Source organism: Loxodonta africana, chromosome 5, assembly GCF_030014295.1.
Source record: "Loxodonta africana isolate mLoxAfr1 chromosome 5, mLoxAfr1.hap2, whole genome shotgun sequence".
Classification (NCBI taxonomy): Eukaryota; Metazoa; Chordata; class Mammalia; order Proboscidea; family Elephantidae; genus Loxodonta; species Loxodonta africana.
In genome coordinates, this window is record NC_087346.1 from 52687515 (window position 1) to 52702116 (window position 14602).

The 14602-nt window shown below is 41.6% G+C and overlaps 1 protein-coding gene across 2 annotated transcripts in view; it reads left to right on the forward strand.

Annotated features, from left to right (window-relative positions):
• Positions 1–6604, forward strand: part of TSPAN5 (tetraspanin 5) — a 205086-nt gene extending 198482 nt beyond the window's left edge. For both annotated transcript variants that reach the window (XM_003410402.3, XM_064285524.1), the window contains exons 6-8: positions 56–103; positions 216–332; positions 4100–6604. In XM_003410402.3, the coding sequence (XP_003410450.1) occupies positions 56–103; positions 216–332; positions 4100–4165 (231 nt within the window). In that variant the 3' untranslated portion in view covers positions 4166–6604. The remainder of the gene's footprint in view (positions 1–55; positions 104–215; positions 333–4099) is intronic.
• Positions 6605–14602: the final 7998 nt, after the last annotated feature.

A 14602-nucleotide genomic window follows, 5' to 3' on the forward strand; every position in this document is an offset into this window, starting at 1 on the left:
GGGCTTTCCCTCTTGCAAAAGCTAATTTCACTTTTTTGTTTTCTTTCTCCACCAGGAAGATGTCATCAACACTCAGTGTGGCTATGATGCCAGGCAGAAATCGGTAAGTGGGATCTCATTTTGTCACCTGGCATGAGGGGCATATGGAAGAACTTTGAATGTGCAGGTGCCATGGCAGTAACTGTGATGCTGTGCTCTGCTCTTCCCTCGTAAAGGAAGTGGATCAGCAGATCGTGATCTACACGAAAGGCTGTGTGCCCCAGTTTGAGAAGTGGCTGCAAGACAATTTAACCATCGTGGCTGGTATTTTCATAGGCATTGCATTGCTGCAGGTAAGATGAGGATACAAAGAAATACCCTTTGCTGTCTAGCTGATTCCAGCTCATGGTGACACCAGGTGTTACACCATTAAACTGCTCCATAGGGTTTTTCAGATGTTATTAAAAAAAAAAAAAAGTTGCTGTTAAGTCTGTTACAACTCATGGCACCCCCTTGTGATACAGCCTAGAACTACTTCATAGAGTTTTATTGGCTGTAGTCTTAATGGAAGCAGATTGCCAGGCCTTTCTTCCATGGTGCCTTTGGGTGGGTTTGAACTGCCGACCTTTAGGTTAGTAATCAAACACAAACCATTTGTGCCACACAGAGACCTTAAGACAAGGATGTTACAGAGAAATGATGCCCTGAGAGGGCCCTCACCAGGACAGGATCTTCCATTAGTCACCTGAATGCCATAGTTTTTAAAACCCATTGGAGGCCTGGGGAATAGACCTAAAACTCTTCAGTTTGCATTTTGTTTTAGCTCTGATTTTAGATGCTAGTGCACTGAAATACTTTAGGAAACCTTATTTTCCCTTTGAAGATTGATTGGGTCAGTAGCCGCCTGCTGGCATTCCAGCATGTCCGGGGGCTCGATGATGCTGCGTTGTGACAGCTGGTGCAGACATGAATGGTCAGGAGGAGAGCTCAGTGGCAAGGTTAAGTAAGGCTTCAGGGTTTTCACAGAGTTGCTATACCTCTTTCTGTCTTTGGACCACCTTGCCAACGTGTTAGTGAGGGAAAGGAGCACCCGCTTTCTGTCCTGGGCAGTCCCAAGAGCTAGACTCTTCATGCTGTGCAGATGTAATACTTACTGTGGAGGGTGAAAAATGAGGTACAGTGGTTGGACGAAATTAAAGAAGACCTAAATAAATAGAAAGACATCCTGCGTTCGGGATTGGAAGACTTAAATATTGTTAAGATGGTAGTACTCCTCAGACTGATCTACAGATTCAGTGCAATCTCTATCAAAATTTCAACTGCCTTTTTTTTTTTTAAAAAAAAAAAAAAAAAGGAGCCCTGGTGTGGTGCAGTGATTATGCACTTGGCTGCTGACTGAAAGATCACGGTTTCAAACCCACCGGCCACTCCATGGGCGAAAGACGTGGCAGTCTGCTTCCATAAAGATTACAGCTTGGAAACTCTGTGGGGCTGTTCTGCTCTGTCCTATAGGGTCGCTATGAGTCAGAATCAACTAGATGGCAATACGTATGGGTTTTTTTTTTTTTTCTGTAAAATAAGACAAAGTGATCCTAAAATTCATTGGAAATGCAAGGTGCCTCAGATAGCCAAAACAAACATGAAAAAGAGCAAATTTGGAAGACTCACATGTCCCAATTCAAAATTTATTGGTACTAGCATAAGGGCGGCACTGGGTACTGGGTAGCATAAGGTTAGACATAGATCAGTGCAATAGAATTGATAGTCTAGAAATAAACCTGTATATCTACAGTCAAATTATTTTTGACAAGGGTGTCATATTCATTCAGTAGGGAAAGAATAGTATTTTCAATAAATGATACCAGAACACCTGGGTATCCATATCCAAAAGAGTGAATTTGGACCCCTACTTTATGCCATATACAAAAAGTAACCATTTCACACCTATTATGATGTCTGTTATTTAAAAAAAAACAAGAAAATAAGAATTGGAAAGGACGTGGAGAAATTGAAATACTTATCCATTCTTGAGAAATGTAAAATGGTGCAGCTACTGTGAAAAATAATTTCCTTAGAAAGTTAAAACATATAACTGCCATATGGCCGAGCAGTTCTCTTCCTGGGTATATACCCCTGAAGAACTGAAAGCAAGGACTCAAACGGACACACCAATGCTTACTGCAGCATTATTCACAGTAGCAAAAGGTAAAAACAAGCCGAATGTCCGTCAACAGAAGAATGAATAAACAAAATGTGGTATATATGTATGTAATGGAGTATTACTCAGCTATAAGGGGAAATGAAGTCCTTGTATATGCTACAGTATACAAAAGATGAACCTTAAAAACATTATGCTAAGTGAATTTTTTTCTTTTAAGTGAAATAAGTTAGACATAAAAGAATACTATATGATCCCACATATATGAAATATCTAGACTAGGCAGATGTATAGAGATAACAGTTTATTAGTGATTGCCAGGGGCAAGTGGTGGGGGAATAGGGAGATATTGTTTAAGAGATAATGAATTTCTCTTTGGGGTGATGATAAATTTTGGAAACAAATACTTATTTTATTCAAATAACGTGTACCCTCTGTGTTCACCAACTGCTCCCTCCCCCAGCAAGGTATTTTTGTAAGCCTGCTGATTAAATTTTTTTTTTTTTTTATAGCAACATGTGAAAAAAATTGGCATAGCAGTGCTTAGGGGAGGAAGCAATTAGCAAACAAACGTAGAAGGCATGCATTAATTGCATAAAAATTACAATAGTGGTAATTGTTGCATAACATTGTGAATGTAACTAAGGTCACTGACTTACACACTTGAAAATGACTAAAATGGTAAATTTTATAAACAAATTAATTCACAACAATCAAAGCCCTAAATGTAAGAGCTAAAGCTTCTAAAATTCTTAGAAGAAAACATACATGTAAAGTTTTGTCATCATGAATTAGGCAATGGTTTCTGAGATATGAGACCAAAAGCACAAGCAACCATGGAAAAAATAGGTAAGTTGGACTCCATCTAAATTAAAAACTGTGTTTAAAACTACACTATCAAGAAAGTGAAAAGACAACCCAAAGAATGGGATAAAATATTTGCAGCTTATTTCTCTGATGAAGATCTAGTATCCAGAATATATAAAGAACTTTTACAATTCAACAATAAAAAGACAACCCAGTTTAAAAACGGGCAAAAGATTTGAATAGACATTTCACCAAAGAAGATAAACAGATGGCCAAAAAGCACATGAAAAGATGCTCAACATTATTAGTCATTAGGGAAATTCAATTCAAAACCATAATAAGATAACCACTTGGCACCCACTAGGATGGCTATAATAATATTTTTTAAAATATATTGGTGAGGATGTGAACAAATTGGAACCATCATAAATTGCTGGTTGGAATATAAAATGGTATAGCTGCTGTGCAAAACAGTTTGGCAGTTCCTCAAAAAGTTCAGCATGGAGTTACTATAAAACCCAGCAGTTCTACTCCTAGGTATACCCCCAAAAGAACTGAAAACATATGTTTGCACAAAAACTTGTAAATAAATATGCGTAGCAGCATTGTTTATAATAGTTAAAAAGTGGAAACAACCCGAATTGTCCATCAACTGATGATTGGGTAAACAAGATGTACAAGATGTGGTACATCCCATACAATGGAGTATTATTCAGCCATAAAAAGGAGCAAAGGACTGATACATACTACAGCATGGATGGACTTTGAAAACATTATACTAAATGAAAGAAGACAGACACAAAAGGTCACATATTGTATAATTCCGTTTATATGAAATGTCCAGAATAGACAAGTCTAAAGAGGCAGAAAGTAGATTAGTGGTTGCCAGGGGCTTTGTGCAAGGGGGAAAGGGAATGATGGGGTTTCTTTTTGAATTGATAAAGATATTCTGGAATTAGTGGTGAATGTTGCACATTCTTGTGAGTACCCTAAATATACTGAATTACAAACTTTAAATGAGTGAATTTTATGGTATATGAATTATACCTCATTTAAAAAAGATCATATATTAAAAGAAAAAAAAATGGGGCCCAGTGGCCAAGGAGAAGCCCGATGAGTTTCATTGTTTGACTCTGTTTTTCCTTTCTTTCTCAGATTTTTGGGATATGCTTGGCCCAGAATTTGGTTAGTGATATTGAAGCCGTCAGGGCTAGCTGGTAGAGCCCCTGCAACAGCTGCTGCAAGACACTGGACAGACGCAAGCCTTCCTGACCCTTCTCTGTGCTGAACTGATGTTCAAGCTGCGTGGACCCCAATCTCAGAGGCATCCTTCAACCCCACCTGATGGAGCTACGAAGAACTTGTTTCTTGGCGGGGGAGTAAAACTGGGAAATGCTGCTCACTGACAGAACTTAAAAAAAAAAAGCAGTGTGAAAGTTCTTGCGCCATAAATCTCTACTGTAGCCATGGATTTATAGCTGGTTGGACACGTACCAAAAACAAACAAACAAAAAAAATGGGGGTGGGGGACCCAAATGTACTTAAATGGAAATGGGATACCCTTGAATTTGTGGAAAATACCATTTTGTTCTCTATTTCAGTAACTGGAGGGCTGTCAGAGGTAATTTTGCTCTTCGTCACCACCTGAAGGACTGCCTTTTTGTTCCAGGGCCAAAAGAGGTGCATCTTTTCTAAAACTCAGCCCCTCACCTGGGAGGGCAGTGTTCTTGAGCATCCCTCCACTGTACATTTCAAGCAACTGTTACAGTCATCATCTCAAGAAGAAAACAGCCTGTCTTTGGGTTCAGGTTTTGTGGTGATCACACTTGACAAGTAACTGTGAGGGCACACGGTCTATTCTGGAGTGTCTCCTTATAAGAGGAGTTGTGTGTAATATGTGCATGGAGCCAGGGCATTGGAAGACTTCACAATGTTGTATTTTGGCTTGATAGACCTTTTTCTAAGTAGGCCTGAGCTTTATTTATCAATGAAATCCAAGGAGGAGAAATATGAGCAGGTTAATGAAGAGATAGGTAAATTCTCTCCCCCGCCCCCAACCACCACTACTGCCAAATCAGTTGTTGCTAGATTCTTTGGACACTCTGGAATACTCTGTATTGGGGTTCTTTTTTCCTTCTCCCAAAGGTGAAAGCTATGATGGTTTCTCATAAATTTTCTTTTAAGATGTTTTTTTACTCAGCTGAAATATTAATTTTTCTTTTGTACCGTCTGGCTTGCATGACCTGTGAATCTGAATCTGCCAAGTCCATTTCCTGCCACCCTTCCTACAAACATGTAAAGACATTAGGTCAGCATTTCTTTCATAGGGTTATGGCCTTGGGAGGCTGTGGTGGGTCCTCCTCAGCCTGGCTGGGGAGAGACCAGCTGTGATGTCACAAATGCTTCCATGGACTCAACTGTCTTGTTACAGTGTCCTTTTACTGGCCTCTTCTGCACCCTCCCTCTCTTGCTCTTTAAGTGGAATAAAACCCACTTCCGAAACAGTGTTGACATGATCAGAAAACTTCCAATTGGGTTTTTTTTTTTTTTTCTTTTTTTCTGTGTTAGTTTATTAAAAAAAAAGAAAGGAGTGGATGGTCAGAGCTCCGTCTATTCTCTTACTGCAGACTAAACATCAGAATGGTAAAAAAAAAAAACCCGTTGCGGTTGAGTCACCTCCGACTCATAACAACCCTGTAGGACAGACTAGAGCTGCCCCATAAGGTTTCCAAGGCTGTAATCTTTACGGAAGCAGACTGCCACATCTTTCCCCTATGGAGCAGCTGGTGGGTTCAAACTGCCAACCTTTTGGTTAGCAGCTGAGCGCTTAACCACTGGGTCACCAGGCTCCTTTTATGGGAATGGTAACAAAGCACAAATACTTTGGAGGAGAGTGCATTAAACGGGCAAGCGTTCTGTGACACAATGTGGGAAACCACCTACTTGGCACTGGTGCTGCAGCCCCTGCCCCGCTCCATCTGGGAGGGACGAGTTTTGCCCCAGGTTTTAATTCAACTGGTGTCTGTGACTATGTCAACTGGAATATTGCCCTCCTGCGGAGCAGATAATAGTCTGTGGAATGCTGGGAAAACCACAGGCATGTTTTACAGCAACGACACATTGGCCAACAACACATAATTAGGCAGCTAGCTAGCATACTTGGTGGAAATTTAGCGAGGTTTTACATTTCAGCCCCGTGTGGCTTCACTGTGGCTGATAAGTGTGTCAGTCTGCTCAGAGAAAGGACAAGAATTCTTTTCAAACCTAGTCTCCACAGTTTGGGCGTGTGTATGACTATGCACGTGTGCGTGTTTGTGTTTCTGTATAGTTAGAGACGTTCATTCCCTATCCTGGCTGTCAGATAGTTTTAGTTCATCTCCGCCCCCACCACAGTTGTCATTTTGTAATGTCTTTCAGCATGGAGAAGACTAGAACTCTCCAGTTGGCACCCTGGTCTTTTTTGTTTGTTACCTCATTCTCCAGCAAGCTCCATCTGACCACTTGACTCAAAATCAGACAAGACCCCCCCACCCTTTGGTATATCCAGTGAAAGGCCAAACAGCAAATCCAAGTGAGTTTTAAATTTTAATCACCCTTTATTTTTTACACTTGAGAGTGATTGTAATAAAGGCTGTCATTAATAAACTTGGTTCTACCTTACATGGAGTTACGTCTTTCTTCACTTTCTTGACAGTGTGAAATTCCCTAATTCCAGTGGTTCTCAGACTTTAGCACACATCAGACTTACCTGGAAGGCTTCTTAGAACACAGATTGCTGGGCCCCTGTCCCTTACTTCTGATTTGCATTTCTGAGAAGTTCCTAGGTGATGCTCTTGCTGCTTGTCTGGGGACTACGCCTGGAAAACCCCTGCTCTACTCCAGTTTTCTAAGAGGGGAAGGATGAAGGTAAAATTTGGGGCCTGGAGAGGGAAATTTGCACCGTTGGACTCGACTAAGGAGACACAGGGGCGCTGAGCTGGGTGTGTAGGAATCCCCGAGGTCATTGTCTGCTGGTCACACCTACCTGGAGACCATTTAAAATATAGATCCAGGGGTACCAACATCTGTATTCTTAAATGCTCCCATTAGAATTTAATGTACATTCAGACTTAGGACTCATGGACCTAGATACATGTTGATCATATTCATACCCTTTTTACAATAAAATAATTTCTAGCAGTCCCTTCTAACAGGAATCTTAAAAACTCATTTGAGAAATACCAACCTAAATGTCTTCTAATTATGAACTATCAGTGTGAATAAAACTTGCTTTTAAATTGGTTAAATACATTCTTTAAATGAAAACACAAAATTGCAATGCTCCGGGAATAAGCTCAGACCCTGACACGAAGTCCTAAGGCTTTGAGAAGCATTTTGTCTCAGTTCCCTGGGTACTTGAAACAAAAATGTTATTTTGTAATTTAAAAGGAAATTTCTCAGTGATAATTGTAGATAACCAATCCCCGTTGCTTGAGTTTTCTTAGCTGTATGGTAGAGATTATCTATGTTAGGTAATAGGCCCACTTTTCTCATTGCAAATTGTAGGCCAACAAAGGAGAAAAAATACTCAGAAATAAAAGGATGCTACGTCTACAAAATTCAAAACTTGCAAGTTTTTTCCTTTGGTGTTTAAGAAGATGTATCTGTATTGTTTGACCTGTTTCCAACAAACATTATTGCTTCCATAATTTAAAAATCGGATTGAAGCAGTGGCTGCAACAATGGGGGCCCAAACATAGCAACCATTATAAGGATGGCGTAGAACCAGGCAGCATTTTGTTCTGTTATACGTAAGGTCTGCTGTGAGTTGGAGCCAATAGAAATAGCTAATACAGTTCTTAAAAAATGAACTCAAGTTAAAAAGCAGAATTTTGCATCATGCAGTACTTGGAAAAAAAAAAATGTCTTGATTTTGTTCCTCCTCTTTCTTCTTTCTACCAGGGAATAAACCTTCCACTTTTTTCATGCCCCAGGTCCTACTTCCTTTCCCCAAGAGGATTCTTAAAAGTGTCTCATGGCTTTTTCTTATTATGCAAAATGTTTTATCATTCATGCTCCTGTTCTGTGTGGGCTGGGATGGAATAATTTTGCAGTTTCATGTAGCTCCTCAGCCTGTTTCCGGCTGGCTTGGATAGGAGCCCTGAGAAGACGTGGATGGAACAATGAGGAGACAGAGCCCAGTGACCTGGCAGGCCCTCCCAGCGCTCTCTGTAATTTATTCCGTGAAGTCCTCCTTCTCTGGGGAAATCCTGTTTAGACCTCCAAGGAAGAACTGGAATCCTCTTTATGAACTCTGGCCAACGGAGTTTCAGGGCCAGCACTCATTCTCCAGTGAGGTCATGGGGCTCTTTCTAGGTGCTTCACTTCTCTGCTAGGGAGAAGCCTAGTCTCTGAACCAGAAAGGAAATGCAGTATTTGTCTGGAAATGTACTAATGTCGGGCCTATCACTGTGACATTAAAATCGACAGAAAAATCTACACACAACAACAGTCAAGACAGTGAGGTATGTTTGGGCGTAGAGGTGGGGAGCAAGGAAGAGAAGCTGAACTCTGGACAGGACAAGGACCAAAGCCATCTTTAGATTCACCTAAGTTTTTTGTTTTTTTTTTTTTTTTATATGAGTGCTACAAAGGCAGGGTGTATAAAATGACAGTTTTCATTTGAGGTATTAAATATAGCTAGCTTCATTTGGAGTAGGAGTCTCCGGGTGGCTCACTTGGTTAGGCACTCAACTACTAACCAAAAGGTTGAATGCAACCAAAGGCACCTCAGAAGACAAACCTGGTGACCTTCTTCCAAAAGGTCACAGCCTTTAAAACCCATGGAGCAGTTCTACTCTGAACACACAGGGTCGCCATGAGTCAGAACCAACTCAGCTGTAGCTGATTTGGTTTGGGTTTCCTTTGAAGTGTTCCTGCTGAGTGGTTCTCTCGCTTAAGCTTGCCGTCAGTGAGCGGGTGGCTGGTTTATTTCACTCCTGGTTAACCCGAACTAACTCCTCAGAGCCTGCACTGGCCCATTCAACGTATTCCTTCCCATCTAGGAACTCACAGCTGAAGGGGAGCTGAAGGATGACCTGGCTAATTCATGGGCTTTCCTCTGTGTAAATACACTCCGTGGCGGGGGGCGGAGGATGTAGTATGCAAGAAAGATAGTGCTTCGTGTTTTTGTTGCTACTTATTGACTATACAGCGCATTCTATGTGGGAAAAAGCCAATTAGAAAGTTGCCTTTTAAATCTGGAGCATGACGGTCAAGTATTAGCTTTTGCAATTGAACAGGAACGTTTTAGTGGCCTGCCCTCTAGTGTCGAATATGTAAAACAACACCTGACTGGAGTTGGAATAATTACTGAAAGGGATGAAAACACTATATATTCAGAGGCACTTGTGCTTTGGAGTACAGTATGGAAAACATACTAGCTAAATGTTGGGGTCTCTGGGTGGCACAAGGGGTTAATGATTTGCTACTAACCTAAAGGCTGGCGGTTTGAACCCACCCAGTAGCACCACGGAAGAAAGACCTGGTGATTGCTTCTGTAAAGATTGCAGCCAAGAAAACCCTATGGAGAAGTTCTACTCGGTGACACTTGAGGCCGCCATGAGTTGGAATTGATGGCAACGAGCTTGGTATTTTGGTTTTAGCTGCATGTTTAGGGCAGAGAGGCGTTTTATTGCTTTTACACACCCCTGAAAACGATGTAACTTATTTTGGAAAGTTAGAGAAAAGAGCATTTCGTATCCTTCACTCTCTACATCCTGATCTTGCTGCTCGGCACTTATTAGGGTACCGTACACAGAAGGCACGCAGGTCAAAGCTGGGCACTGCTCTCGTGCAAAGTCTCAGATACAGTCTATAGAAGACAGGTGACGGTCTAAAGTAGTTTATCTGTTAGGTAGGTAGGCACTTCTGACCAGAAAGATGCTGATTGTCGGGGAGGGAGGGAAGTGTGTCCGTTCCTAACACTGCAGTCTACACTCCACCTCTTAGGACACGCACCCCGCCGGGCGAGCTGTAGGACTCACCATCCTCAACAGAAACAGAAGGGATTTGTGTAAGCAAACCAAGGCCTTGTTGTTGGGAGCAGTCGAGTTGATTTTGACTCATAGCGACCCCATGTGACAGAGTATCACTGCCCCATAGGGTTTCCTTGGCTGTAATCTTTACGGAAGCAGATCACCAGGCCTCTCTCCTGAGGAGCAGCTGAGTGGGTTCGAACCACCAGCTTTTCAGTTAACGGAAGAGCATGCTTAACCATGGCACCACCAGGGTTCCGTAGCGTTCTGCTTTTCGTCTCAATCCCTCTTCAAAACAAACAACTCTCCTGCAACAATGAATAGAACATTCCTTGTATTTCCTCTAAATACACCATTATCAGAGAATTTGCAAATTTGAGTTTAAGGGCAGTGAAGCCTGGTCAGGTGTTGGGTGGCTGGGATCGCCAAGTGTAATTACATTTCAGGAGTCTGGTCACCTGGTTTATCAGCCTGGAAAATGTAGGACTGCTCCCAGGTTTATAAGCTAGTTTTCATTGGTAGGATGATCTGTGCATCTGTGCCCCTTATTTTTTGAATGAATGCATCTGAACAGAGCATGGGACATGCTCTTTCCACCTGCTTTAAGCTTATGAGAACAGTCTTGATGCATTTTGTTGGGCTTTTTAAAAATAAAGAATGCTTTATTACATTATGATTAAAATTGTGGTGCCGTGTCCTGTATTTATTTGAAGCCAACTGTCTTAAATGCAGAGCCCTGGTGGCACAGTGGTTAAGAGCTCAGGCTGCTAACCAAAAGGTCGGCAGTTTGAATCTACCAGCCACTCCTTGGAAACCTATGGGGCAGTTCTACTCTGTCGCTATGAGTGGGAATTGAGTCCACAACGATGGGTACCTTAAATGCAACTTGTTAGAGTAATTAGAGCATTATAAAACAAAATAGTCATATTTCCATTATGTATGCTTTCTTTAGTCTTGGTACTTTGTGGCCGAGTCAGCCCATTAGTTCACTGACTCCCGGGTAAATCCATCATCTATCCCTTGAAACACGAGGCCACACGTACTGAAGGTTTGCTACGTTCCCTGCTCTGAGCGGAAGGACCGAGAGCACTACAGGAGATGTTGGTTGCTCTTGTGTCAGCACTGACCCCTGCTGACCCCGTGTACAACAGACTGAAATGCTATGAATTCCAGTTACACTTTCGGAGGAAGTGTAAACCGCTGGAGGGAAAAAAACACGCACATGGAAAATTTAAACTTCATCAAGAGCTAAGCTGACCCCCTCAGAGGTGGGGTGGGGTGAGAATTAGGAAGGACATAGAGTATAATGGAAGGAGCACCCACAGAGGAACAGAGAGGCTTGATCTGGGCTCACAGGGAAAGAGAAGACATCCCAGGGCAGGCTGGGGAGCATGGGGAGACCAGAGAACGTCTAGACTGGAAAGGTGGGAAAAGGGCAGACGAGGAGTGAGAAGATCGAGTCTGGAGAGTCTTGGAATTGTGGCCTGGCCCCTGGCACGTGGCAGGCATTCCAAACCTTGCTGACTGAAGCATCTGGGAACGGAGGTGATTGGTAAACACTTCACTCTGGAATAAAGAGGTGACTGATGAAAAGTAGAGTTTCGGGTAACGTTGGACAAATGTCTACAGGTACAAAACCTCTGCTGTTTGACGGGACTATTAGAAAGTTATTCCAAAAAGTTTGCCAGAACTGTCCATCAAAGAACTTTGTGGCAGGCAAATAAGGTAGCAACAGCAGCACCCCATGCCTTCCCAAGATGTTGTTGTTAGCTGCCATCGAGCTGACTCCGACTCATGGCGGCCGGTCACTCTAATTTCATAAAACTGCAAATCAAATAGCCTTACAGCTCTGTAGGGCAGGAGAAAATATCTTTCATTTTCTGCTTGTTCTTAAGATTCTTGAAGGACGTAGGGGAATTCAACTCTTTCCTGCATCCAGCTCTACTGCCCCCATGAAATTTCCATAACCTGGGAGCTGGCACAGAGATCACTAACATGTTTCAGCAGGAGACTTTGCACTGATACAGGTGGTGGTTGGAGGTGACAATCTGATTCTTTTTCAGGTTGGAGCCAGGCCCTTGCAGGAGACCAGTAGTTCTCAGCTCTGGGTGCATGTTAGAACCTGGAAGTGTCAAAAAAAAAAAACACTATGTAGCCTTCCCTCACAGCCCCCCATTCCTTTTTAGCTCCACAGGCCTTTATAATGTGTAGCCAGGGTTTCTCAAACTCTCGCATACATACGAATCACCTAGGAATATTAAAAGTGCAGGTTCTGATTCAGTGGGTACTGAGTGGAGCTGGACAATCCACAGTTCTAGCCAGCAACCAAGTGATAACGCTGCAGATTACATTTTCAGAGGCAAGGGCTGAGAGAGCTCCACAGGTGCTTAGTTGCCGTCGTATCCACACGGGCTTATGCTGACCCCGTGTACGACAGCATGAGATGATGGCCGGTCCTGCACCATCTCGACGATCATTGGTATGCTCTACTCCATTGTTGTAGCTATTGTGTAGTGCCTTCCAACATAGGGGGCTCATCTTCCAGCACTATATCAGATAATATTCTGTTGTGATCCATAGGGTTTTCATTGGCTAATTTTTGGGTGTAGATTGCCAGGCCTTTCTTCCCAGTCTTAGTGTTTGGAAGCTCCACTGAAACCTGTCCACCATGGTGACCCTGCTGGTATTTGGAATACCAGTGGCATAGCTTTCAGCATCACAGCAACAGGCAAGCTACCTCAGTAGGACAAACTGATAGATGGATGATGGTCTATAGGTGATACTTTTCTTACAGTTACTAAGTTGAAATTTCCAGATCTGGGAAGGAAAATACCGGGTGACTGTTTGTTAAATACATTTTATTCTAATTACAAAAGAAAAAAACTCAATACAAAAAACAGAAAACAGGGAAATAACTTACCTGTGTTTTCACCGCTTAGAGGTATATTATTGGCAATGTTTTACAGTATATCTTTCCATTCCTTTTTAATTGTTATAATATTATGCATACTGTTTTGTAATGTGCTTTCTTCAGATTGGAACACTTTCCAATGGCATTAAATATTTCACACAATATAAGCTTTCATGACTACCTAGTGTTCTATTCTATAGAACAATGGTTCTCAAAGTGTGGTCCAGGGGCCATATGGGGTTTCCAGGACCCTTTCAGAGGGTTCACAAGATCAAAACTGCATTTGTAATAATACTAAGACATTACTTCCCTTTTTCACTGTCATTCTGATGAGCATACGGTGGAGTTTTTTTAAATAAGAAATGTTTTATTACATTATGATTAAAAATCATGGTGCTCCATCCGGTATTTCTTTGAAGCCAACTGTCTTAAATGCAACTTGTTAATTAGAGCTTTATAAGTAAAAATGTCATGATGCTGTGATGATGTCATCACCCTGACAGGTAATCGAATGTGTGCTTGTGTATTTCTGTTTTAAACATGTTTCAATTAATTTCTAGTATGCTAAATATTGATAGCTATAACCCACATAAACAAAAGCTCTTCAGGGATCTCAGTTATTTTTAAAAGTGTAAAGGGGTCCTGAGACCAAGAAGTTTGAGAACTGCTGGTGTAGACAAACCATAATTTACCTAACCAATCCATTACTCCTGGAAATTTAGGCACATGTCTAATTTTCCCTATTAAATAATGCTGGCACAAATGGTTGGGTGATTGATTACTAACTGAAAGGTTGGCAGTTCAAACCCACCCAGAGGTGCCTTGAAAGAAAGGTCATCTGCTGCAAAAGGTCACAGCCCTGAAAAACTTAGAGAGCCTAATTCTACTCTGCACACAGAGGGTTGCCATAAGTTAGAACTGGGTTTTTGTTTTCTTTTTTAAATAACGTTGCAGTAAACTTCTTTATACATATTTCTTTGCATTTTAGCTATTTTCTTAAAATAAGACTTCTAAGAGTGGAATGACTGGATCAAAGGATTAACTGCACCCAATTTGTGGCATCTACAGTTAACCCAAAACCAAACCAAACCCAGTGCCATCGAGTTGATTCTGACTCATAGTGACCCTATAGGACAAAGTAGAACTGCCCCATAGAGTTTCCAAGGAGTGCCTGGCGGATTCGAACTGCCAACCCTTTGGATAGCAGCCATAGCACTTAACCACCACGCCACCAGGGTTTCCTCATTTAAAGCTTAGGCCTCATTTAAAGCTGTGCAAAATTAATGCCTTACAATCGGTATTTAGATTTTAAAGGGAAAGGTGTTAATTTTTAAAGTCAAACTTGGCACCTAAATCAAAAAAGGTAATCTTATTAGTCTTTTATCTGCTCCAGATTAGCATTTCTGTTAAGCTCATAAAAATACTGGAAGGCAAAATAGATGGCAGTTACACCAAAGATCAAAAACTGTTGAATCGAGGTATTTAAATCACTGGGGATGTTTACATTAGAGTGCAGAGCTGTATGCACCGTCCCCCCATCATTTGATTAGAATGTGAGCTCATAAAATAAGAAAATGACTATCAAGGGCAGGGTATGCCTTTTTAGGAAGGATCACCTCAGGAACCTGGTTTCAAGTTCTAATTTAATTTTCTCTGTTTTTTTTTTTTTCTTTCACTTCCTTGAATAATTGCTGATGCTGACTCTTTTAACACATTTTTTGATCCCTCTGT